The 24,546-nt window shown below is 34.3% G+C and overlaps 1 protein-coding gene across 1 annotated transcript in view; it reads right to left on the bottom strand.

The window, feature by feature from the left end:
* LOC129230149 (degenerin deg-1-like) overlaps positions 1-24,287 on the bottom strand; it is a 33,093-nt gene extending 8,806 nt beyond the window's left edge. Inside the window, exons 1-4 of the mRNA XM_054864551.1 lie at positions 24,016-24,287; positions 11,525-11,649; positions 10,156-10,316; positions 3,131-3,229 (exon numbers count right to left, since the gene is read on the bottom strand). Coding sequence (XP_054720526.1) covers positions 3,131-3,229; positions 10,156-10,316; positions 11,525-11,649; positions 24,016-24,287 — 657 coding nt within the window. The remainder of the gene's footprint in view (positions 1-3,130; positions 3,230-10,155; positions 10,317-11,524; positions 11,650-24,015) is intronic.
* Positions 24,288-24,546: the final 259 nt, after the last annotated feature.

Genomic DNA, 24,546 nt, shown 5'->3' with positions numbered 1-24,546 from the left:
TTTGAAACTCAATGAGCATGTTATAGCCCTTCTCTTCCTTAATCGTCCCATTTTTTAAAAATGTCAGAATGTCAATTTGTTCAATTTTTTTCAAACCTCAAATTTGATCCATCAGTGGCCATTATATAATGTACATGAGTCAGTAGTGGCCATATTGCTGTTTAGAAGTGGCCACCGGGTGGCCACTACTAGATCACACAATAATATCATGTCAGAAATGAGGCAGGTTTTTATGTAAAGAGATTACAACCGATTAAAAGGAAAATTGAGTTGATTTATGAAAAACCTTCCTGATTCAGTAGTGACCATTCGGTGGCCACTTTTGAATTTCCCAACTTTTTTGGTACCAGTAGTGGCCAGGTAAACTGTCAGTCAAAAAAGCAACTATTTCGAGTTGAAAACGTTCCAAACATGATCTTCCACATTTCATAACATGGTTACAGCTCTAAAAATATCATTTTTGAGCATTGTTCTATTCATAATACAACACAATGTTTATATACCTCGTTACGGAGAAGCGTTAGAAGACAGATGAAAAAACATCGACAATCCAGGCGACCGTATTAAATAGTTGATAACAATTTTCCGTGATGCTCTACCTATTCCTCCTTGAACTGCCCACTACACTATAGCCTGAGGTCTACCTCCTGCAAGTTTGAATCCACTGGAACCCCTAGAATCCTTATTTTTTAAATATAAACCTTTAAAGTGGCCGCTACTGAAGCAGTTGCCACTACTAGTGCATTTACCTTATATAAGATTTTATTTTATAATTGTAATACGATATTGCATTACTAGTATATATTGCGAATATTTCTACTCCAATTATAGTGATCGTAAAATTTCAATATTTTTTTGAAACTTGTTCTCATATGAGGCAGTAATAAGCAAAGGGATGTAGGTAAGTGTCAAATTTAAACTTTTAGCGATAACCAGGTCAAATGATAGATGAACCTCTCCTCTGTCTTGGATCAAGAGATAGTAATAGTACTAATAACCCTGGTAGGGGCTGCTATGCAGCATGATGTAGAAAAAAAAATCAATGAAAGCTAGAATCTGAACTTTAACTGAACAATCTGAACATTTTACTCAAAACTTTAAATCATCCACTAAGTTCCGTTTGCTTCTCGCTTTTGCAACATTTGCGTATGATAAATGCGCCACTGTTGTATATTTGACTATTGTTGTATATTGTGAAACTCTGTGCCTGGGAGGTAAAGGGCGCTATGCCTCAAAGACAAAGTTGGACAGGACATGAGTTTAAAGCTTCCCTTTTTGTGATTCTGATTTTCGATTCCTTTTTGTATTTAGTTGGGTATGCCGAATAAGGCCATGTAGAACAATTTTGCCAAACCCCCATTTCTACATGCAGGATAGCAAAAATTTGCAAAATCAGGATTTTATCTTCATCTGAATTCTTTACTGATGATAAAGCGTTTTCATCAAGCAATTTTTTACTTCCTTTTACAAAAAAGGAAGTATTAGCAAAAAAAATTTCACTCAAAAATTGACCTTAATTTCCATTTTGCTCACCCCCGAATGAATGTTGAGCTTTTTTTTTTGACACGACCACACGTGGATATATGCCTAAGAACATATAGACACCCGAAATATCCATTTCGACGTTTCCCGAGTTAATTACAACGAGTTTTCTCGTGACGTCTGTATGTACGTATATGTATGTGCGTATACATGTCGCATAACTCAAGAACGGTATGTCCTAGAAAGTTGAAATGTGGTATGTAGACTCCTAGTGGGGTTTAGTTGTGCACCTCCTCTTTTGGTTGCATTCGGGTGTTTCTAAAGGGGTCTTTTGCACCTCTTTGGGGGGAAATCATTGTTAATTTCGATGCAAATCTCAAGTAGTGGTATAATTTGGCGGATACTTGACGATATATATCACAACCAAAACACTGGCGATATATATCGGCAGTCTTTTGGCTGCAAAGTTTTGTCGCCAATTTGGCGACAAACTTGGCGATTGTTTTTTTATTTTTAATTTTTTTTAAATCTGGTTTCAATTTGGCCACTGTTGGTGATATTTAGAGAGTTAACTATTGAATCACATTTATTTGAAATGATGGGGAATTACCGTTAAATTGGTGTAAAAGGAAGTAATGTGATGCACACATCAGCTCGTTTTTTAATCAACTGACAAAAGTATAGTAACCAAAGTGTAGTCTTGTAAAAATTGTTTGATCTCATTTGACAGTAAATTTTGTTTCTTCGAGGTGCACTGTAGTTTATTAATATAAATAAAGTGGTTGATTGCTCTGATGCTGACCAAAAGGAAAAATGTCACTGTGCACCGTCATTTTTTCCTGTGATTTGATGTCCCTAGAAAACATCCACATATGCTGCACATATGTGCACGAACTGCGCTCACAATTGATTTTAAAAAAAACGCAGAAAATCATGGCTAATCAGTGTGCCGAATGTGATGATTGATCTTTCTTCTTTCCATTAAAGTACATAAGTATGGAATTTTCGATAATGTTTTTAAGTTCATCAAATGGAATTTATTTATGTTTTCATATTGTCAATAAAGATTTTTTTTTTTTTAATAGTTATGATAGCCCTTTTTGGACCCTTTTCAGAGTGTGCCTTATTCGGAACCTCTGTTCCAAAAAGGCCAATTCACAATTTGATGTTAAACTGCTGGCAAACATAATTTAAGCATAAATTTTCACATGGAATGATTTTTTTCCTTATTTTTTATGAATCACTTGATTAGTGTACAAAAATTGGAGTCAATTGAATCATAAACGAGATTTTAGGCCCTAAACCGTAAGTTGGCCTTATTTGGCGCACTTACCTTACTGGATTTATCTTTATGAGCTTATAAATGAACCTTTTTGGATATAAAAATCTTGGCACTTTATACCTCTGGATAGAGAATAAGAAATTTAATAAGATGGTGCCAAAATCTCGATTTTCAAAAAAAAAAAGAAAAGGAATGGATATTGTATTTTTAGTTCGCAGTCACATAATTGTACTACTATTAAAAGGTTGTTTTCTGAAGTTTATAGCAGCACAGATGATATCATTCGGTTTCTAAAAATAATCACAACTATGAACACAAATCGCCGGTAATAAATGAACCTGCAGGTATAAAAATTTTGAAACGCACCCTTTGATTCATGGGTCCTCGTCCTCCCCTTGATTTCCATATTTCTAGATAATCGATACAGTTTGTCTCGTATGGAGCTGGCAGCAGGTACTTCACAACCTAAAAGAGAGGACTGTTTTTTAGTCATTATTACATCTTTCTTTATTTCATTTTTTTTTTCTTCTTGCAACACTGAATCAGTTTAGGTCAAAATCTAACATGTATAATGAATCGTTATACGAGTATAAAGTTCACGAAGAATATAACTGAACATGGAACCTGTAATGCTTACTTGAACAAATGATATTGGTCATTGTTAAGTAATGGCATTTTTAACGTTCAACAAATGTTATTGGTCGTGTTATGTAGCTGTGTCGCCCGGCATTGTACGGTCTACCTCGAAAATAAAAGTTTTTTGTCAAACGACGTGTGTTCAACAATCAGGCTTGAACAAAAAAAAAAAAAAATCAGTAAAATTTTGCGGCATATTGCGGAAAAATAACCAAAGAGGAAACATTTTAAATCCCCTGATTACAGAAAAAGCCTCAAAACAAAAGCCAGAATGTATTTGTTCATATTCGAGGGGAAAAAATGACAACATCTTTCTTCGGAAAGAAGGGATTTTATGTCGAAATCTGAGTATCATAATTAATAGTTTTTAATTGATATCTCTGTCAATTGTTATCTGAGGATTATGTTAAATGGCCAAACATAAAGACGGGAAAATTACGAATCCATCGATATCTGGTTCGGGGTTTTGGCGTTCGGGAGAAGTAATTCGGACATAGATAGATAGGTCTCAGTTTTTAACTATGTAAGATTGTTAAGTAAGGTCATTGTTAAAATTCTTGGTGGATACAACAGAATATGGCATCAATAGTGCTTATTTGAACAAATGTTCCGGGTCATGTTTTGCACTTTCTTATTGAGTAGCACGATATGCACTCGGTTTGCCTAAAAAACAGTGAAACAAGACAGCGTCTATTTAGAGTAGGGCTTTCCAACTGGCGGCCCGCCTACTTATTATTCAGCATATTTCCTTTTTCAACATTTTATGGTATCAAGAAGCTTCCGAGACTACATTCTTGGTCAAGCCGGGGTCTCGAAATTTCCTCTTGATCATTCTTTTACTCCTTTAATTGTATTGGGAGAATAAGGTACAGGACATTTACAGGTCAAGGTCAAACAGTCCTACCCTGCACGCTGGTGTTCAAACGAATTCCTAGAAATAATATTGTCTAGCGTTGGGGGTGGGGGGGGGGAGAGACAGGGAGGGCAAGAGAGAAACATTTCAGATAAGCAGAACCTGCCTGCAATTAGTTAAAAATAAAGACTCCCTCACTGACTCTACGGCCTTATGATTTCGAAAAAGAAATTGAGAGCTTGCTTTCGTCATATTTATGCGAAAGTACTTCATCGGCGATGAACTTTATCAAGAATCGTCACAGGAGCTTCCTCTCCGACAGTTCATTGTTCGACCTTCTTCGGCTGGCAACGACAAACATCGATGTTGACATTCTTGCCCTTGTAAATAAAGGGGATCGGCCTCAGTTTCCCCATTAAATGAAAGCAAATCGTTTCATAATCCTTCTGTTTCACTGTTTAATAATTAATAATTCAACTATTAATTGTTATTGTAAGAGGTTTTTGTTCAACTTTTTCAAATGCGACCAGCCAGTTGATCAGTGACCAGAATTCTGGCCCGTGGGCTCTTTGCAGTTGGACAGCCCTGATTTAGAGGAAATACATTTTCACGATATTAGTTTTGCATAACATTGGAAGTAACATCGAAACGTATGATAGTACATGTGTGTGTCCTCGCTCTAACAATACTTTACTTACAGTGATTTAGATTTTCAAAATGAATGTTTTTCTTCTGGGTGACGCTTATTTGAACCATATTGTTCATTTAAAAGAAGAATGCCACAATACGGAGAAATGAAATTTTACAGGAGAAGCGTTTGAATTTGAACTCTTCAGGCAATTTGCACTAAGAAAAGTAAGTTTGCTGTGCTCTCCAGTGGTTAATATTAGAACAAAAAATCTGTTATCATTTTCCAAAGAAGATAACGTCATTTGAAAGCCTTTAAGCGAAAAAAAAAAGAAAATTAAAAATATCGTAATGTGGCAGTGCCGCACAGAGGAATTTTGCAAGGGGAGAGTCCAAGGTCGAAAGCCTCATTGGCATATCTTACCCCAATACGCCGTCAAACATTTTAACTTGATTTTAAAACTATTCAATAAATAATTAGCATTATTTAATGAAATATACTTAAATAAATAACCAGAAAGCAAAAAAAAAAAAAAAAATACGCTTTCACTTTTCTCATAATTAAAAAAGAGATTCCAGTTCTTAGAATCGAATTTTAATCTATAATTTTAAAACTGAAATCATAGCTATTACAGTGTTTTCATTTATAATCACCATTCTTTTTCTTATAGTCAATTCGTTGTAGGAAAAACTCACATTATTTAAAAAAATCTTTTAACATGAGGATTTTATTTTTTCACTATTCGAAGTGAAATTATTTTTCCTTTGTTTGAAATTATTCTACGTACAAAATACATAGAATCCTAATCAATGGGGGGGGGGAAAGCAAGATCTAATGGAGGGGACAGACCCCTTGGACTCCCCCCCCCCTTTTGTGTGCGCCACTGTATTGTGGCACTCTTCTTCCAAACGAGCGATATCATTTAAATCAAGTAATATACGAAAAATTCACTTTTTATTCCCTGCTTTCAATTTTTAGTTTTCCAAATGAACCAATAGGTTAATTGCGAATAGGAAAACTCATAAGGAAGAGCTTTGCTCGGATAAACACGAAATGGGATGGTTCATTTTACATTTACCATGAACAAAAAAGGATTCTAGTGGAAGCAAAGTTTCATTCCTGGTATTGAGAGATTAGCTATTTCGGTTTAAAACACCTGGCTTAATCCATCAAGGCTGGATTATTGACGGTTTAACTCAGCGTTTCTTAATTTTTTTTAAGGTATGGAACCCTTTTAAATAACCAATTTTTTCGTGGAACCCCTGTTTTTTTTTTTTTTTTTTTCAAAAGTAGTATAAGTTTGAAGCAACATTCTGGAAATGTTTTATTTACAGTCAAAGTAAAAATCGCTTCAAATCAAACTTTGTAATGTCAAAACGTTATTTCAAAAATTAACAAGAAATAAAATTTTAAAACAACTTTGAAAACAAAATTTGGTAGACACAAACAAAACTTTAAAGTTTAAAAGTTAAGTTTAAGTTTAAAAAATCCCCTTTTTTGATAGATTTTCTAAAAAGTAAAGAAAATAAAGAATGATAGTTTCGTGGAACCCTTGATTTATCTCCATGGAACCCCTGGGTTCCGCGGAACATAATTTAAGAAACGCTGACTGTATGTTAATCCTCAAAATGAACTCTGTAGAACGCGTTTCCCTGCCATTGGGCTTCTAACGCAGCGAAAACAACCAAATTTCCCTGTCCTAGCAGCCTTAATAGTCCCCTACTTGATAAAACGAAAACCTGTTCTTCATACGATTCAGAAAATTATTAAACATGCTGATGGATTCCTCAAACATTGGTTTTTCATCTGAGATTGTCAATTTCGCACTCAAATCTTCCCATTTTTGAGTTTGAACGCTATTATTTTAGTGTCACGAGAATAACGAAAAAATGAGTTTGAGCGATGTTTGAGCAACTTAGCACACAGTCGGAATGGATGAAGCAACATCAATTAGTGCAAATTAAATGATTATAAACACTATTTTATTTGTCTCTTTTCTCTTTCCATTTCATTTATTATGTTACGTGCAGAATGGCTTCTTTTTTAAAAGACTATCACTTATTCTAATTGGTGAAAAAGTGTTGAACACCATGGCTTGGGTGTCTCCCCCCCCCCCCCCAAAAAAAAAAAACGAAAGTCGTTTTTTCAAGTCGCACACCCTCCCATATTTTCCCATTTTTCCTTCTAGGTCAAAACAATAGTTAAAAAAGCTTTATATCAGGGCTAACCAACTAAAGGCCCGCGGGCCGCATACGGCCCGCCAACACATATTGTGCCGCCCGCATCGATGTTGACATTCCTGAGTTTGTAAAGAAGGTGAATCGGCGTCAGTTTTCCCATCAAAATATAAGCTAATTGTTTAAAATCCTTCTGTTTCATTGTTTTATAATTAATAATTAAATAATGTTAATTGTTATTGTATAAGAGTTAAGAGGTTATTGTTCAACTTTTCAAACTGCAACCCGCCAGGTGATCAGTGACCGGAATTCTGGCCCGTGGGCTCTTTGCAGTTGGACAGCCCTGATTTATATAATTTGAACTACGGCAACCGGTGCCGACTTGCGCCTGAAAGTGTAAACCATTCCAGTCTACTAGGTAGAAGGTTTTTTTTTTTTTTTTTGGAAGTTCGAAATGTTATGCTGATGAAACATTGTACCTATAGTCTCACAAATACCACAAAATATTTATCCAAATTAAAAAATATTTAGATGTCCAGCAGGAGGCCTAAAATTTATAATTTTCTTTAAAAAATTGATTTTTTTATTCATCTTTTAAAAAATTACATATACATTTAAATAAAATATTTAGTGCAAAAATTATTAACGAACAAATTTTGAAATCAACATTTGCAAATGAATAATGGTAAAAAATGTGTTTTAAATGAAAAATGTGACTTAAAGTTGAAAAAAAAATCATGTTTTGTGTACTATGTGGGAGCCTTAAATATTGCAAGAGAGCTAATTTCTTAAAATTTACCTTACATTAAAAAAATATAGAGAAAAAAATCAGTTTTTTTTTTAAATTAAATTTTAGGCCCTCTGCTGGATACCTTGATATTTTTTAATTTGAATAAATATTTTTGTATTAGAGGTGGGGCTATAGGGGCGACATTTTATCAACATGAAGTTTTAAATTTCCTAAAAAAAAATTTTTTTCGATTCGTCTTAGTACACAGAGCTGTTTTACACTTTCAGGCCCAAGTGCCGTTGTTCAAATTATATGAAACTTTTTTTACAATTGTTATGACCTAAAAGGAAACAATATAAGAGGGTGTGCGACTTGAAATCCTTTCTTTTTTTTTTTTGCGACACCCTAATGATGTCGTCTACGTCTAGCCAAAGTATTTTTTTTGGTAGTAAAAAGCATAATTTACAAATGACGTGTGAGAATCTGTAAAAAATCGTCTTTAATGTATAGCAAAATAAACAATTAACAAAAAATGTTTATACTCGTTTCTGCATTTATACTATCAGAGTAGAACTTAAAGGCACCAAAAGTAATGCAGGGTTTTTTTTTTACACTAAGTATTTAAAATTTTGTTTTCATCAACGATGTCATTTGCCCTCATTATGAACAACCTTTTACCGTCTGCTGCACAAATTGAGATATGAAATGGATGGAGATTGTCAGTTCTGAGCAAAATATCTGGAGAAGGCAATTTGGATATTGGAGAAGTTGTTTATCAAAGAAGTAACAAAGACAAATCAGATGGTGCAATGTCAAGTGAGTATGGTGGGTGAAGCAGCCCACAACAAATCGATAGTTTTTTAAGGGTTTGCCTTAAGCACTGTGGTCTTGCATTATCATGTTTCGTTGCCACTCCTTTTCTGCTAATAATAGTGGAAATATTCTTGCCACAAATTGCACCATCTGATTTCTCTTTGATACGATCGCTAAAACACTTTCTATGAGACAAGTTTGAAAATTTGCCTTGTATACAAAATTCCATTTCCAGATATTTTGCCCCAAAAATTAATTGATTTTTATCTGTCAAGGATTGAAAATATGTGTCCTAAATGGCAAAAGATGACGGATAAAGGAGAGTACTTGCATCGTTGATTAAAAATGAAAAATATTTTTTTTTTTTTTTGAGAAAAAAACATTACATTCTCTGGTTCTTCGAATGCTATATTTGTACCAGTTCAGTACTCGTAATATTCTACTGTAACATATTATGTACGCATTGTTTATTATTATTTGTTTAAATTAATTTAATTTTCTCTTTGCATTACTTTAGAAAATTTTAGATCAATACAGTACTTTTTTTTTCGAAATATCTTTTAATAATAGCTTTGGGATATTGTATTGATTAAAAAATATAATTTTTAGAGTATTGTAAATAAAAAATGATGCACTAAATTATGTTTTTAAGTAGAAAAAATAGGATTTTGTTTTATAAGAACCAATAATGCAAGTTAAATTTTAGAAATAACAATTGCTGGCCGTACAAACATCCCAATACATTTATTACATTATTATTATCGTTTAAAGAAGTTTCTGAATAGAGAAAGATTTCGGTTGTCCAGGTTTCAACGGAAATCAGTTTTTAAGTATAAAAAGTATATCACTAAATAGGGCGTAAAGTAACGCCCACATGAATGTTTTTTCAACACGCAATAAAGTAACACCTACTATATTTTTTTAAACTTTTTTTATGGTGTAAGTTAGGACGCTTACATGTTGTCAATATACGAAATTCGAAATATGAATATTCTTCTTTACTAATAATAAAGCTGAAAGTCTCTCTGTCTGGATGTCTGGATCTCTGTGACGCGCAAAGCGCCTAGACCGTTCGGCCGATTTTCATGAAATTTGGCCCAAAGTTAGTTTGTAGCATGGGCGTGTGCACCTCGAAGCGATTTTTCGAAAATTCGATGTGGTTCTTTTTCTATTCCAATTTTAAGAACAAAATTATCATAAGATGGACGAGTAAATTACGAAATTATCATAACATGGAACCGTAACATGGGCACAAGCCAATTGGCGAGATACGAAATTATCATAACGTGGAACCGTAACAGGGTACGAGCCAACTGGCGAGAAAATTCACCATACATTATTTGTAAATATACAGGCGAACCAAAAGACCTTTTAATTTTTCTATTACGGGCAAAGCCGTGCGGGTACCACTAGTTATGAGTAAACTTCATTTAAAATGTTGGTACCTCAGTGTTATCTTACTCTTCTAAAAAATTTAAAATATAGTCACTTTCTCCCACAGCTTTTTAATTAAAAAAAAATAGAGCATAGAAATTGCCCAAACCATAACACTACCTTTTTCATCCTGAAGTAGTAGTTATATCCAGGATACATCGCAAAGCCTTGTTCATAGGGGTTGATCACCTCTCTGGGGTGGTGAAAAGACACCTGCATGGAGACGGTGTTGACGAGCGTGTGGTATTCGACGGGATTCGGATTCAAGGTCATGATCATGTCTGCAAATATGAATCGTTGTCAGGAAAGCAGGATGAATGCTTAGATAATGGTTCGTACTTACATAAAAAGTATTCTCAATCTGTGCTTGAATATGCGATACTACTTGTACGTTAAATGAAAAATGATCAAATAAACTTTGCGCTGAAATACGTTCGAAGTGAAAAAAACCAACGTAAATAAAGCCCACAGTGTCAAGAAAATACAGCATAATCAATGCTACAACGGAACATCTTCATCAGTGCAAAAAGCTCGACACACAGCAAGAAAGTCGTCAGGTACAGTCTGACCACCGATTAGATGGGAAAGCAAACATCCTGTGTACAGGCAGAGTTAATTTGATTCTGCAGAGTTAATTTGATACATCACGATCGTTACATGACAGTTGGAGACAAAGATTGGTAACAAGCAGAAGTTCCAGAATCAACGTGTTGCTGTGACCAGACACTTTATATCGGTTTATAAATCGTAGTTAGTGTGAAGGAATCCACCGTTATTCAGTATGTCCTTAATATTTGTATCGAAACTTAAGTTCTGTTGCGCGTTAATGAATTCTCGACCAGAAAAAAGTTTCTTACGTACATTTAACCATTTAGAACATTTAGATGGTACTGTACTGTCTGATTTCTATCGCAGAAGCGCTCTGAGATTTTGTGCATCCGTACGATCTGCTCCGATGTCATCTAAATGAAGGTGAGAAGTGATTTAAAATATGAGGAATGATTAGTTTTTAATGCAATTTACCAGCTGTGTGTTTTTTTTCTTACTTGTTGTGCTGATCGGAATACATCAAAGTTGGAAATACAGCAAAAGTTTGTCTTAAATGAAATTTCTGGAGATGTCTATCTCAGTATGCTAAGTCTTTGTGGAGTTGAATTGATCGCTAGTAATAGGCAAGGTTTTAGTTAACGAACAATAGTAAAATTATGTAAATAAATATTTAGTCACGAAAATAGAAATTATTTAAACGAGTAAACTGTTAAGAAATAACATCATTCTCTTAGACTACTGTCGGATTTGCTGAGTTAAAAAGAAAAAAATAAAACAAAAGAAATTGTAACTTTTAATTGTGTAGAATTTAATGTATAGAGTTAGGGTGAAGCAGTTGTGAACTAAATGTTTAGTCTAGAAAGCAAAAACTCTTCTGGACCTGTAAAAAAAAACAAGTTTAAATGACTGCTTTAAGCAGAGTGCAGAGTGCAATACTTACATCCATCCGACAGAACTTTCTGCGGCTCGGCATCGGGTCGTTCAATGAGAGTATTTAAAGTATAGCAGACGTTCATTAAGCCGGCCAGAGTGTGGGGGCAACGGATATTCTGGTAATAGGAGAAACTGAAAGTAACAAACAAAACAACTACATGATATAGAACTGTAGTTGTTAAAGCTTGACCACGAAGAGATGGCGGATGACCTGAAGCAGAAACACCATTTGAGGCAGTGAGAAGCAACAGGATGTAAGTGGCAAAATTAAAAAATTGGAGATAACCAGTACACATGGTAGGTGAACCCCTCCTCTGTCTTGGGGCAAGAGATGGTACTAGTAGTCCTGGTAGTTGCTGCTATACAGCATGATTTAGAAAACAATTTCAATGAAAGCCTACCTAGGATGTTATCTTTAAACGCGTTTTACTCAAAACTTGAAAATGTCCACTTACATCCCTTTGCTTCTCACTGCCTCATTTGTAGCACTATCCAGAAAGCGCTGAGTAGTAAGAGGCGCGTTCTCGCTGATCCTATTGCAGAATAATTACAAACAACCAATTACAAATGATACATGAAATGCACCGCCAGCTCAGTCACGAAACTGCAGTCCTCGGCTGGAATTGACTGAGCTGGCGGTGTATTTCATGTACTTCTGCCTTAGCCTTGGCTATAAGGCGGTAAATTACTGAAGATACAAATTATGTTTCCGCTTCAAGGTTATCCGCCATCTTTCTTCGGTCAAGCTATACCCTTTTGAACATGGACACTTGTTCCCTCTTTTAAGAACACTTTGAAGCACTTTTTGGAAAAGTTTTTAAAATGCTTCTGAAAGCACTTATTACGTTCAGTACAAGTTTTAACACATTTGAGAACGCATTTAGAATATTTTTTAACACTGGCATACGTCTCTCCTTTTAGAACACTTTTTGGAATACTTTTCACAACACTAGATGGAATTCTCCTTTGATTTTACCAGTAGCTTTTGCTGTGAATTTCACAGCAAACGGTCATGGACCACGCAAAATCCGTTTAAACAGCGTTCGAGACACCAAATCGGGGGAATTGACGGTATTTTTCCCACGGAAGATCCGTTTTGACGGCGTTTGAGACACCAAACAACAGCGATTCATTGCTGCAAAATTTATAGTTTTATCATATTGAGACATTTTATTGCCTGATGGCTAAGAAAGCTGTTGAATCTACATGTGTACGAAAAAGAAGCGATAAATTCACAGGTGAGTTCATATGTGTTTCAAATCTGTCCAGCAATGCTCTCCCAATCTGTTCTTAAATGGTTCCTCAAGTATAAATTTAACAAATATCCTTAGCAGAACACATTCGTGACAGATTCGGAGCACATTCAGAACACATTTTAGTGTACATTCAGGCAAATGGAACACCTTTTCTGAGTTGTACCTTATTGAGACATTATTCTATTGACTGGTAGCTAAAGAAAGCTGTTGAAACTACATGTGTAATTCACAGGTGAGTTCAAAGGTTTTCTAAATATGTTCTCTAATGTGTCCCCAATCTGTTCTCAGATCTATTCCCTAAGGATAAATTTATCAAATATTCTTAGCAGGACACTTTTGTAATAGATTTGGAACACATTTAAGTGCAGTTTTTTCTTTCGTTTTGTTTTTTGAATGGAGCACATTTTGGTGTACATTCAGGCAACGGGAACCCTTTTTCTGAATGGACTCTATTCACCTGACGTCACTGCGGGTATTAAACGGCATTGTGGGTATACTGTAGCAGACGAAAATCCGGTTCTCCGGCATCTATTACACATGCATTCTTGTGGCTTATAAACTCCTCTTTATATTAAAAAAAGAGGTATTTTGAAAGTTTTTAACTTAAATACGTTGTACGTTGTGAAAGAATAATGAACGATTCTAAATATTCTTTTTATAAGCGTATTTTCATGATTTTAAGCCTTATCATCAGAAACATGGTGAAAACTCACGTTATGACATTATCTTTTTATTTATCCCTTTTATCATTTTTCATGCAGTCGTAAGTCTGTATAAGCTCTGCGCATGTTCATGATGTATATAATATCAAGGTATTATTAAATAAAACGAGTTTCCACAGCATTACTAACACTGAATACTGAATCAAAATAGCGCAAGCGGAAAGTCGAAGGGACCGTTGCCAAACCGTGAATAGGGTCCATTAGAGCGTTCCAAACGTGTTTCCAATGTATACTGGGAATTTGTTGTGTGCGGTTTGATCAACATTAATTTGCTGGGGCTAGATGTCTGTTATTTTGATTCTGTCGTGCCCTTATTCTTAAAAATTTGAATCTTCTCAATTAAATGAAACTTCAATCCTGTTCCTTCAATCAAAGAAATGAGTAACTTACTCGCATCCGACTTGCTCGTCAACATCATTTGTCATTTTCAAAACGCAATAATCGAAGGTCTCATTGAATGGTATCAAATACTTCTTGTAATCTTCGTATGGCCAGCCATTGAAAGCATACATGGCATCCGTCCTTGGCAACTGTTGAATGGAAAAATGCAACAACATCAGCGAGTCGATTTTGAAAAGTAGTGACTAAAATTGATCTGAATAATCTCATTTACATAATAGTAAATAATCATAACTTCAAAATATACATATTTCATACATAAACATATTCAGTTACTACAAATTCCATTAACAAAATGTTTCAAATCTACTGATAATGGCCTCGAATATATTTTTTCAAACAAAGGAACACAAATTTACGGTTTTTGCTGTATCAAAGCGAGGAATCATCCTATAAGAAACATTTCTGTGATAGTGTAACGTAAGAAATGGTATTGGTAAATTGTCATACAACTTCCTGATGTTGTAATTGCAAGAATATGCATTGTCAACAATAATAATAAAGAATTGCATACTGCAACGTGGTTGCATACGTGTCTATGCATTTACAATTCTACTTCAAAGCTTGTTTAAGACTTTTTTGAAAAGAAAGCAAACCAATTTCCTGAAATTTTATAGTTGAAAGTACTGACAGCTATGTTGTCAGTATTTTTAATCGTAAAATCATATTTCACTAATAGTTTAAAGTAGAAAAACCAGGAGCGCTGCGGCTAATTGCGCTAAGTAAAAAACCGAGGTGTAAGCAGTGGCTTTTGAGCCTGAGTTCCTATTAGACGCACACCGGTTTGCTAGCCCCTATACCGATTGTGTCTCGTTGGCAGAGCGGGAATGAGAACTTATATCCTTCGCTCCGTAAGTCATGAACTGGCGCTGCAAATCGCGTATTTTTTCCGGTACAATTTATTTTAATTTTCTGTGCTGTACACACTAGGGTGGTTCAAAAAAAAAAAAAAAAACAGCTAGAATCCAGGACATCCCTTATTTTTTTTTTTTTACTAGCAGTATTATGCTGTAAAAGTTTTAGCTTCTTACTCAAATTTTAAGAGGGTGCTCAATATCCCCTTAATAAAACATTAGCTGTAGCATAAAAAATGCCACAAATTTAGAAACATTCAATTTCCCCACCTGTTTTTTTTTATATAAATAATTATTTTATTGAAATGTATATGTATATTGCTAGTGTATATTATAATATGTAGCATTGTTTTTTCAGTTCGATTTTTTTACCCCCCCCCCCTCCATACTTATGAAGTTTAAGGGAGGGGGTTGAGCACCCTATTTCAGTTGAAATAGGAAGCTAAAATCCTTCCAGTATATTACTATCCACAAGTCTAAAAATATTGAGGGGTGTCCTGTTATGAAAATGAGAACCCCTATGAGAAACTTTTTTTACATGTATTTTTGTACCACTCTTGTACACGTTCCGTTTTACAGTAATAGTTACTTTAAACTTTTCTTGAACTTTTTACAGTGTATGAGTGTTTATTGTAGAATGACATTCTGTTTTGAAGACATAAACGACACTTATAATGAGTATTCTACTCCGAAAAATGTGTTAATAGTTTGATTACAAAAAATAACCAAAAATTATAGAAATTAGTGTTATTGTTTCTCGAAACATACTACTCATTGTTTTTTACAAAATCATACACTTGGTGTCGTCGCTTACCCTGAGTTCTTTTAATTCTCCATTCTCGCAGTACCTCGGTAAACAATCGCACCACTTCCAGTCTAGATAAGGTATGTTTTTCAACTGCTTGCATACGGCGTCGTTCTTGGGGTCTGCACAAAGTCTCGACATCGAAAATCTAACAGTAGAGAAATAGGTTGGTTGAAAATATTTATCAACCGTTTAACGCATTCATTTTATGATTAAAAGTTAAATGATGCATTTTGTAGCTTAAAAATAAGGAAATAATTTATTTAAGCTACATCGTTTCTTTTTTTCCTTTTGAATTTTGTCAAGAGTCATTTTTAAACAAGAAACATAAAAAGACTAGCTGCGTGCCCGGCGTTGCACGGGCTACTTAAAAAATGAAAGCGATGTCCAATTGATGTTTTTGTATTACTCTGACATCAGTTTCAAAAGCGCTAAGGAGTAAATAAACACGCGTAATGCAAGGTTTGCAAACACCAGTAGAGCATATTTTTGGCAAAAATCTCTTTAAAGTTAATCATAGTTATCAATAATGCAAGTTATGAGTATTTTCAATTAGCACAAAAGATGAAAATATATGCATTATCAATTATAATCTGTGCTCACTTTAAACTGAATTATATCTGATAGACTATACGTAAAACATTTGTATGTACAATTACGATCAGCTTTTTACATAAAATGACACATACTTTTTGGTTTTTTACGTGAAACTAAAGCACCAAGACTTAATAAATACCAATCATCATTAATTTAATACCAAGTCATCAGATTCGAATTAAGCTTTAGTTAAAATCCTTAAAAACAATATTTTTGTTCAACTCTGCTTCACAAATCCAAACAATCTTAATTTAACATGCTCTTTTAACAATACAAACTATATTTCAAAAATAGAAACAGGAAGGAAAAAGAGAGTTATTACAATTCGAAAACTCACAGATGTGACGGGAAAAAGTCCAACAAAATAAACATAATTAGTTGCACATCCTAAATGTACCAAAATATGAGGCAGGTGAATGGTAAACTTACACTACAATCAATAACCATAGCTAAAGAAACAACTTTCATATGTTGAAAGGAGTTAAGAACGTTGAATGTAAAAAATAAGAAAAGGACAGACGATAAAATAAAGGCTATATCCGAATAGAGCAACCAATTTTAAACTAATTTAAAATGAAATTCTAGATGGAAACGTTGTTTTAAGATTTGGACAGCAGCCAAAAAAATCTCTTTTAAAACAATTATTAGAATTTTACTTGCTCACGCAAATTCAAAATGGCAACAGAAAAGAAATAAAATTCCCGAATAACGTTATGTTAATTAACGTTTTAATTAATATCTCCGCTAATTAAAGTCGCACAATTACGAGATTGGTCCTATTGTTTTTTTTTGGGAAATTTCGCATTGATCGGTATCTCGTTTGACTCCCGATTCGCAGCGGTTCTCGAGAAGATAGATCGTCAGACAGACAGACAGACAGACGCGAACAGATTTTAATATTATAGTGGATAGACACCACAATTGGATGGAGTCGATTGCTGTAAAGTTCTTTTACTTCTCTTGATACTCGCTAATCTACGCCTATTATGTTGAGGACGATATACGCCCGTAGCACTGCTTGTACCACTAACTACTACAATTCACTATGTACATTTAACTATATACAAGATATAACAGGTGTGTGTGTCAAAATTTTCTACCTACATCATTCTCACGGGGAAGAAAACTACTGTTTACATTTACCAGAATTTATTTCAGTCTTCAGGGTAAACAGAAAATTGCTGAGGCGTATGTAAAAACGTTCACTAACAACTAAGGTAAGTACGACAAATAAGGCCACCTTAAGTTTCTTACTCTGTTAAAACTATAGTTGCATTTGGCACCTTTCGAGGGTGAAAAGCTTTTTCACCAGCGGCACCTTATAAGGTGCCGAAATTGCATTCTTAACACGAGTGAAAAATTAGCACCCTTCACCCAGCGTGCACCGCGGTGAAAAATGGAACCGTATGGCAGAACATTGGCACTCTTTCTGTTTCCTGTTACTGACCCCCCCCCCCCCTCCCCCCGTGTTGTGTGCATTTTTGGATACAATTGTGTAAATTATTATTTATTGTTTTAGGTTATAAAAAACAGTCTTTGTACATTTTCCACATTGAATAGCTCTGAAAATGATTAAAACTTGTAATTTAAGGAATTGATCACATTTCAACTTTCCAACTTACACTGTAAAAAAAAATCTGGAAACGTTTCTGAGTATATCGTGCAGCTGCGGTTCATGAAATTTTCAAAAACGTTTCTGAGTATTTCGGAATTCTCTTTCTGTAATGTCCAGAAACGTGTCTGAGTATTTCAGAATCCTCTTTCAATGTTTTGGATAGTATTCTCTGAGTATTTTGGATTACTATTTCTGTAATTTTCAGAAATGTTTCTGAGTATTTCGGAATCCTCTTTCCGTAATTTCCAGAAATGTTTCTGAGTATTCTGTGCAGCTGTGGTTCATGAAACTTTCGAAAACATTTCCGAGTATTTCGGAACTCTCCAAACAATTTTCAAAAACGTTTCCGAGAATTTCAGAATCCTTTTTCCGTGATTTTTTCTCAATATAATTCTTTACTATAGTATTGCATACCATATCAGTTTCAGTTCTTTCATATCTAACAGCAATGAAACAAACAATTTTAGAATCATTCGTGGATTTTTTTCTGAATTTCTAATGACAAATAGCATGGTTAACAGCATAACATATGCACAGTTATAAATTTTTGAAAATTTATGAAATAATATAGTAGTTTCATTCCTATTCACAAAATCGTCAGGGGAGGGGAGAGGGGTACTTTCTCAAAAGTGGGATTGTTTGTTAAACAATCTTAAACTTCAGTTTTTCTCTCAATATTTTCAAGACAAAATTATCAACATATTGTACTTTTAATGCAGAATTTAAAAACATATCTTGTATCAAACTTGATAGCTTTTATTTTCGGATAAAATTTGACAGAACTTACCTTCCCTTCGCGTCAAGTCTATTTCTCTGACGAACAAAGTGTACCGAAAAGTGCCAACAGAGAAATTGGTGAATTTAAATATGACACCAAGTCCTCCTGTTGGAACCATTCGAGGTGATTCTTCTGTTCTTGCCCTTTTCCAGTTCATCACAAATATAAATACTTAATCAAAATAGGTTACTGATTTTATTTTTACAATGTGCGCAAAATGCATTACATATTTTATTTATTAAAACATTGAATTCTATTGCATTTTTACTCCATTTCATATGTAACGGATTCCCCCCCCCCACACCATAAGAGTGATGGTGAACCCATAAAATGCTGTAAAGCGCCCCCCCCCCCTTAAAAAAAGCAATCCCTGAAAATGTCAATGGCAGTCTGCGTGGTGAACGCCCCTCGTCTTCTCCCATATGTACATTGTATATTAATAACATAGTATTTAAAAAAGGATCACTTTTAAAACAATGACATGAAATAATATTTCTTTTTATTTCGGCTTGTAAATGCAGCTGTTCCATTTTTGCCTCTGACTCATTCCTCCTGACTGTCCTATATTAAACTAGTATATCCACGAAGGAAATGTTATTTACCGAATAACTAATGTCAAGGAATTTTTTATTGTTAACCACATTTAACAAAATGAATAAGCACATGAATTAATTGCATAACTATGTTGCTTACTAATAGATAACTGGGCCATTTTCTAATGGTATAAATATTTTTAAATAAATGAATAAATTATAATAAAAAAAGAATAAATAATACCGGCACATTTTTTGTGAAGCATATTACAATACTAGAAAACATTTGCATTACCATATTTTCAATGAATTAAACAATTGATTTTTTTTGAACCAATGTATGTATATTCAAGTATTTTGAAATAACTTTTCTGCGATTGCTTTTCAAATATAAATTTTATTTCTTTTGCGTAATTAATCAGTTTCAATTGGTTACAACAAATAGTACACTGCGCACATGTAGGATAACTTTAAGTAGGGTATATATATGTAGGATAACTTTAAATTAATTCAATAAACCCAAAAACAGTTACAGTTGGAGCCTCATCAAATGCAAATCAACAAAAATATAAATGTATATAACAACATGTTTTAAAATGTTCATTAATACTTACAAGTGAACATGAGCGGAAGAAAAATCTAAGTACCTCCATTACAACTGGATAAGTAATCCAAAGAGTTTCGTTTCATTAAGTATAAAAACGGGTGTTGAAACTATTCACGCTTGAACACACAATATATATGTAATCATGGTCGCACCGGAAATTGTAAAGAAGCAAATCGTTATTAACTAACTTAATAGCTGCGTACATCGTCTAAAAAATCAAGGGCAGCCCAAAATGCAAAGGCGTAAAATTAGTTTCGACACAATTTACTACTCTCTAGACATGAAATAACAAGCAATCCAATGCTAAACAGTTGCTGACTGCAGCAACCATAGATAAGGAAAAAATAAGCTCTCGTTATTTTCGACTCACTGGCGCTAGTGTTGGAAGGATAAAATACCTTTCGAAGCATTGCGCCTCACTTCCGCTTCTAGATTTCTTGAAATAACAAAAAGTTTTCTGAATATTGAGTTCGCTATTAGATGAAGGATTCCTACTATTTCGGAGACGTTTCCGATCTACCCAGAAACGTTTCCGAAATTTGTTACAGTGTAGTGTAGACGTGTTCATCACTTTAATTTGTACATCCACTTGGATTGCTCAGTAATTTTAATACGTTATTGACATTTACTGTAGCACGAAATGAAGAGCGTAGGTATTTGTAAATCATTTACAGGAACAACCATAAATATTCAATTGTATTGCAATCATGGAAAAATAAAATCGTTTCATAAACGTTCAAAATTTTAATCGAGAGCCGTACTATATATGATTCGACACGTGAAGACATCCGTATAGAAAATAAATAAACACTTTTTTCAGTGAAGTTTTTCGACAGATTAAAAGCCAAAACAAACTCTAACGATCTATTCACTCTTGCTAGAGTGACGAAAGAAGCCCAGTCATTCGCTTCATGCAAAATCGCCAACAGAAAATAGTCAACTAAAGTACGGAGATAATAAATTTTAAAAAAAATCGAGACGCGGAGAAGAAATTTCTTTTTTTAACCTGCTTTTCTTTTTCGTTCTTTTTTTTCGTGCTTTCTGTTTTGTTTATACGCAGTACCGTTAGAATTTCAGTTCACTTGCTGGTTGCATCATATTGTTAACAATACATTTCCTAGTTAAAAATCCACAAGCAAGTAAAACCACATAGTCAAAATTAATGGTTGAATTAATTTTTGAACTATCATCTAATTTAAGCGTTTTGATTATTAAATGTTACTTATCCAGTGCTGCTAGCTATTTTTAGGTAAAATTTAAGCGTGATAGAAATAATAAATGTACATAACGGCAAACTGATCAATCAACGTACCTTTGAAACACTTTTAAATATGTTCGAATTCCTTAAAAGCTACACTATGATCAAATGCCTGTACTCACGCGAAATTTTGAAGAGTAAATCGCAGAAACTTTTGAGTTTTAATCTAATTTCGTACTTTTTTCAATGGGAAAGTGCATCGGCGTAGTTATTTCCTTCGTCCTCCATTGATTGTGGTTGAACGATGTCAGAGACCGCATGCGCCAACGTTTCACCCTTGTTTTTAGGAGGTTTGTCTTCCCATTTATTAGCGTCATTCACCTTAATCATATTTCCTAGCCTCCATTGCACCCTGAAGCACCGTGCTTTCACCTCAGGGAGCCAAATAGCTTTCCAAAGGCACCCGTAGTTTTGACAGTGTAGCATATGGTATCTCGTTCATTTAGTATTGTATTGGTCCCAAATCTTGCACATTCATCACACGACTCAAAAAAAAATGAGGAAAAAATGATTACATGTTTAAAGTCTCAACTATTTTTGTCCGCAATTTTAACAGAGAAAGGTGATTTGGCCTTCTTTAGGAACAGGAATCCCCAGAAAGCCAATCATGAAAAAATGCCAAAAAGTACTTTCAAACTGGAAAAATCGAAAAAACTTTTATTGTCAATATAGAAACATATAAAACCACATCTGATAATCTCAAGAACATTGTCAAAAAATCCATATTTACTTCAATGGAAACTAGAAAGTTCAATCGTTACATTCGAAACACTAATAAGTCGTTATTTTCTGGTTTTTTTTTTTTTTTTTTTTTTTGGGGGGGGGGGTCACTCTTCCTACAGTTCGTGCAAATATATGCAGCACAAAGTCATATTCTCTACCTGATCCTTCGGTTGTCTTAAAAAGGATACCGGAGTCCTGAGCCATTTTGGACTACAGCCTATTTTTCTAGGTTTATAAAATCACAAGAAGAAATGGTGGAACGCATCGATTTTTCTTTTTGAAGTCGTCAGCTACGAAAATTAAGCCAATTAAGAGCAGTTTTTATACTTGCAAACTCAAAGGCGTGCAGAGCTATTTTGGGGCCAGTCTCAAATGACTTTGACGGGCCCCCTCCATATTGTTTACCCCTACGCATCTACGTTATTTCGCCTTCATTTTAAAAATCTCGGGCCCTCTTCAGGCTAGGTCTCGGGCCAACAGGTGTCCCTTCTCCACCCTGTGTTACCTGCAGTGAACCATGAAAAAGCAAAATGTTCTCTGAAAGCAGGCACATTTGCCTGTTGATAACAAACTAGTAGTTGATAACACTTTGTCAGCAAGTAGGCTTTTTTGATGATGATAAAATTATGATCTAGCACATTTTTGCTTTCCCACATAAGAAATAAATGGGGGGGGGGCTTATTTGTCTACATGGCCTTATTTTGGGCACTCACTTTATTCTCATAAAGCCATACTCTTCTTAAAGAGTTATCAAGGATGTATTAAAGAGAATATAGTCTTGGTTGAAATGCACTAAGCTAAGTTTCTTAATTTATCCAATAGGATATAAAGTTAAAACCCTGATAATTATTTCCAATTACCCCGAATGAGATAAATAAACACCTTTGTGCTGAAAAGTAAAGCACAAAAACTTTTGTCGGATGTCTTTTCATCCATAAACTAATTACTTTTTGCATTGAAAAAGGCGTTCCCTGTAACGCCGAAACACGTGTCTGCAATAATCTGCAATTTGTGCTTTTTTGAAGTTGTTATTTCTTACTTTACCCCGAATGATCTTAATGCAAATTACATTTTAAAAGGAACTTTCGCTGTTATCTTACACTTACGTATTATTATTTATTGTTTTCTGAGTTATTTGTGCTGTAACTCACAGGATAACATAAATGCATATTCGTTGAGACACATTTTTAGACTAATTTATGCCAGGGGAGATCAAGTACAGATGATACAGGGTTGAGTTTATACAAGGGCTTTAATTTTCGGGTGCGTATGTGCCCAGAACTAAGAGTCTTATGAAGGTGCAACCTAACTATGCTCATTTGACCTACGTACGGGGGAAAACCCGCGTTTTTTCGTTTTAGAACAACCGTAACAGATCGTTTTTTACGCACAAAAGTAAGTTATGATTTTCTTTCAGCTGTCGAATTGGGTGTTGAAGTGATAAGATATCAAACTAAGCAAGAAACTTGTAATGGTTTGTAAATTCTATTGGGTTTTATGTCGCAAGAGCCTTGATAGGCTATAATGCGCCAAACGATTGTTAAGGAAATTTTTAAAAAATACCAAAAAAGTGAAATTGTTCAACGAGAGAAGGATATAAACCTTTTAGAATTTTGAAAAGCTTTGCCGGAATAAACAATTTAAAGAAGTTATAGATATTGAACAACAAACCAAAGGAATAAACGGAAAAGTTAATTTGAGTAACATAAGAAACATGAATAACGAAACAAAGTCATAAGGACGAACACTAAATTAAAGAAAAATCCAATCTCCTTAAAATACTTCTGTGTTCCTTGGTTGGTTGGTTGGTTTGATTGGGTTTTTTGGCACAGTAGAGCCGGTTTTGCAGTACAGTCTTAGTAGGCCATACTGCACCAAAGGAGACATTGCTTTTCCAATGTTCTGGTTACCTCCAAAATTTTAATTTTTTTCCTTATATCTCTTTGCTTCTCACTGCCTCAACTGAAGATTGCACTGTACAATATTACATAATTGTACGTTGAAATCGGGCCCAATTAAGGTATCGGGAGCCCCTAGACCAAACACTTTTTCGTGAGCCGCCTGTAGTCAAACCTTAAAATTTTAGACCTTAACTAAAACAATCGTAGACATTTTGTGGCCCCTAAAATTCAGGGCCTTAGTCTACACTCTATTTGGCCTATTCAGTAGTCAGGTCCTGGTTGAAATCAACAAGAAGTTCCAAAATTAAGAATAAGTAGTTTTATACTCGCAGCTTTACACAATCCCACCCCGAGTTTCTATATTTGTAAGCAAAATTTGGCAACAAGAAATCATTCTTATATGAAAAAAATTAGAATATTCATCACTATAATTTCAGTGTGAGTACTTACCCATTGTAATTGCATATAGTCATGGATGGCATATCAATTTTGTCCGGATTTGTTACTTTCACATCAATGACCGTCTCGTATTTCCAGTACATTTGCATGAACAAAATAGATTGGTAAATAAATCCCAATAAACAAGCTATAAAGACAACGACGCGTATGACTCTTTTGGGTAAATTACCAGCACTTGCAATCTGTGGTATTCCGGTAAGCATTGACTTCTGCAAAACATCACTCACGAAATTTTGGAAATCTTCCTTCTTTCTTTTTACCATGTTTGATCAAAAGAGTGAACGGCCCCTAAGAACGTTTTCTATACTTCAGTACTATTAATGGCGAAAAAGAGTTTTAGGATGAAATTATCGAAGGATGTATAATAATATTCCAAAAATTTCTTTTTCTTCTTAAAAAGTCTTTTACAAGAGATATTTTTAAAATGCTAAAATCTTATTTGACGGCGGAATGATTTTTATGTCTTTGCAATTTCAGTAAATTAAATATTTCGGTTTTTAAAAATCGTCTGCTTTAATGGAA

Source organism: Uloborus diversus, chromosome 9 (assembly GCF_026930045.1).
Source record: "Uloborus diversus isolate 005 chromosome 9, Udiv.v.3.1, whole genome shotgun sequence".
NCBI lineage: Eukaryota > Metazoa > Arthropoda > Arachnida > Araneae > Uloboridae > Uloborus > Uloborus diversus.
This window is presented reverse-complemented; position numbering and strand designations above follow the sequence as displayed.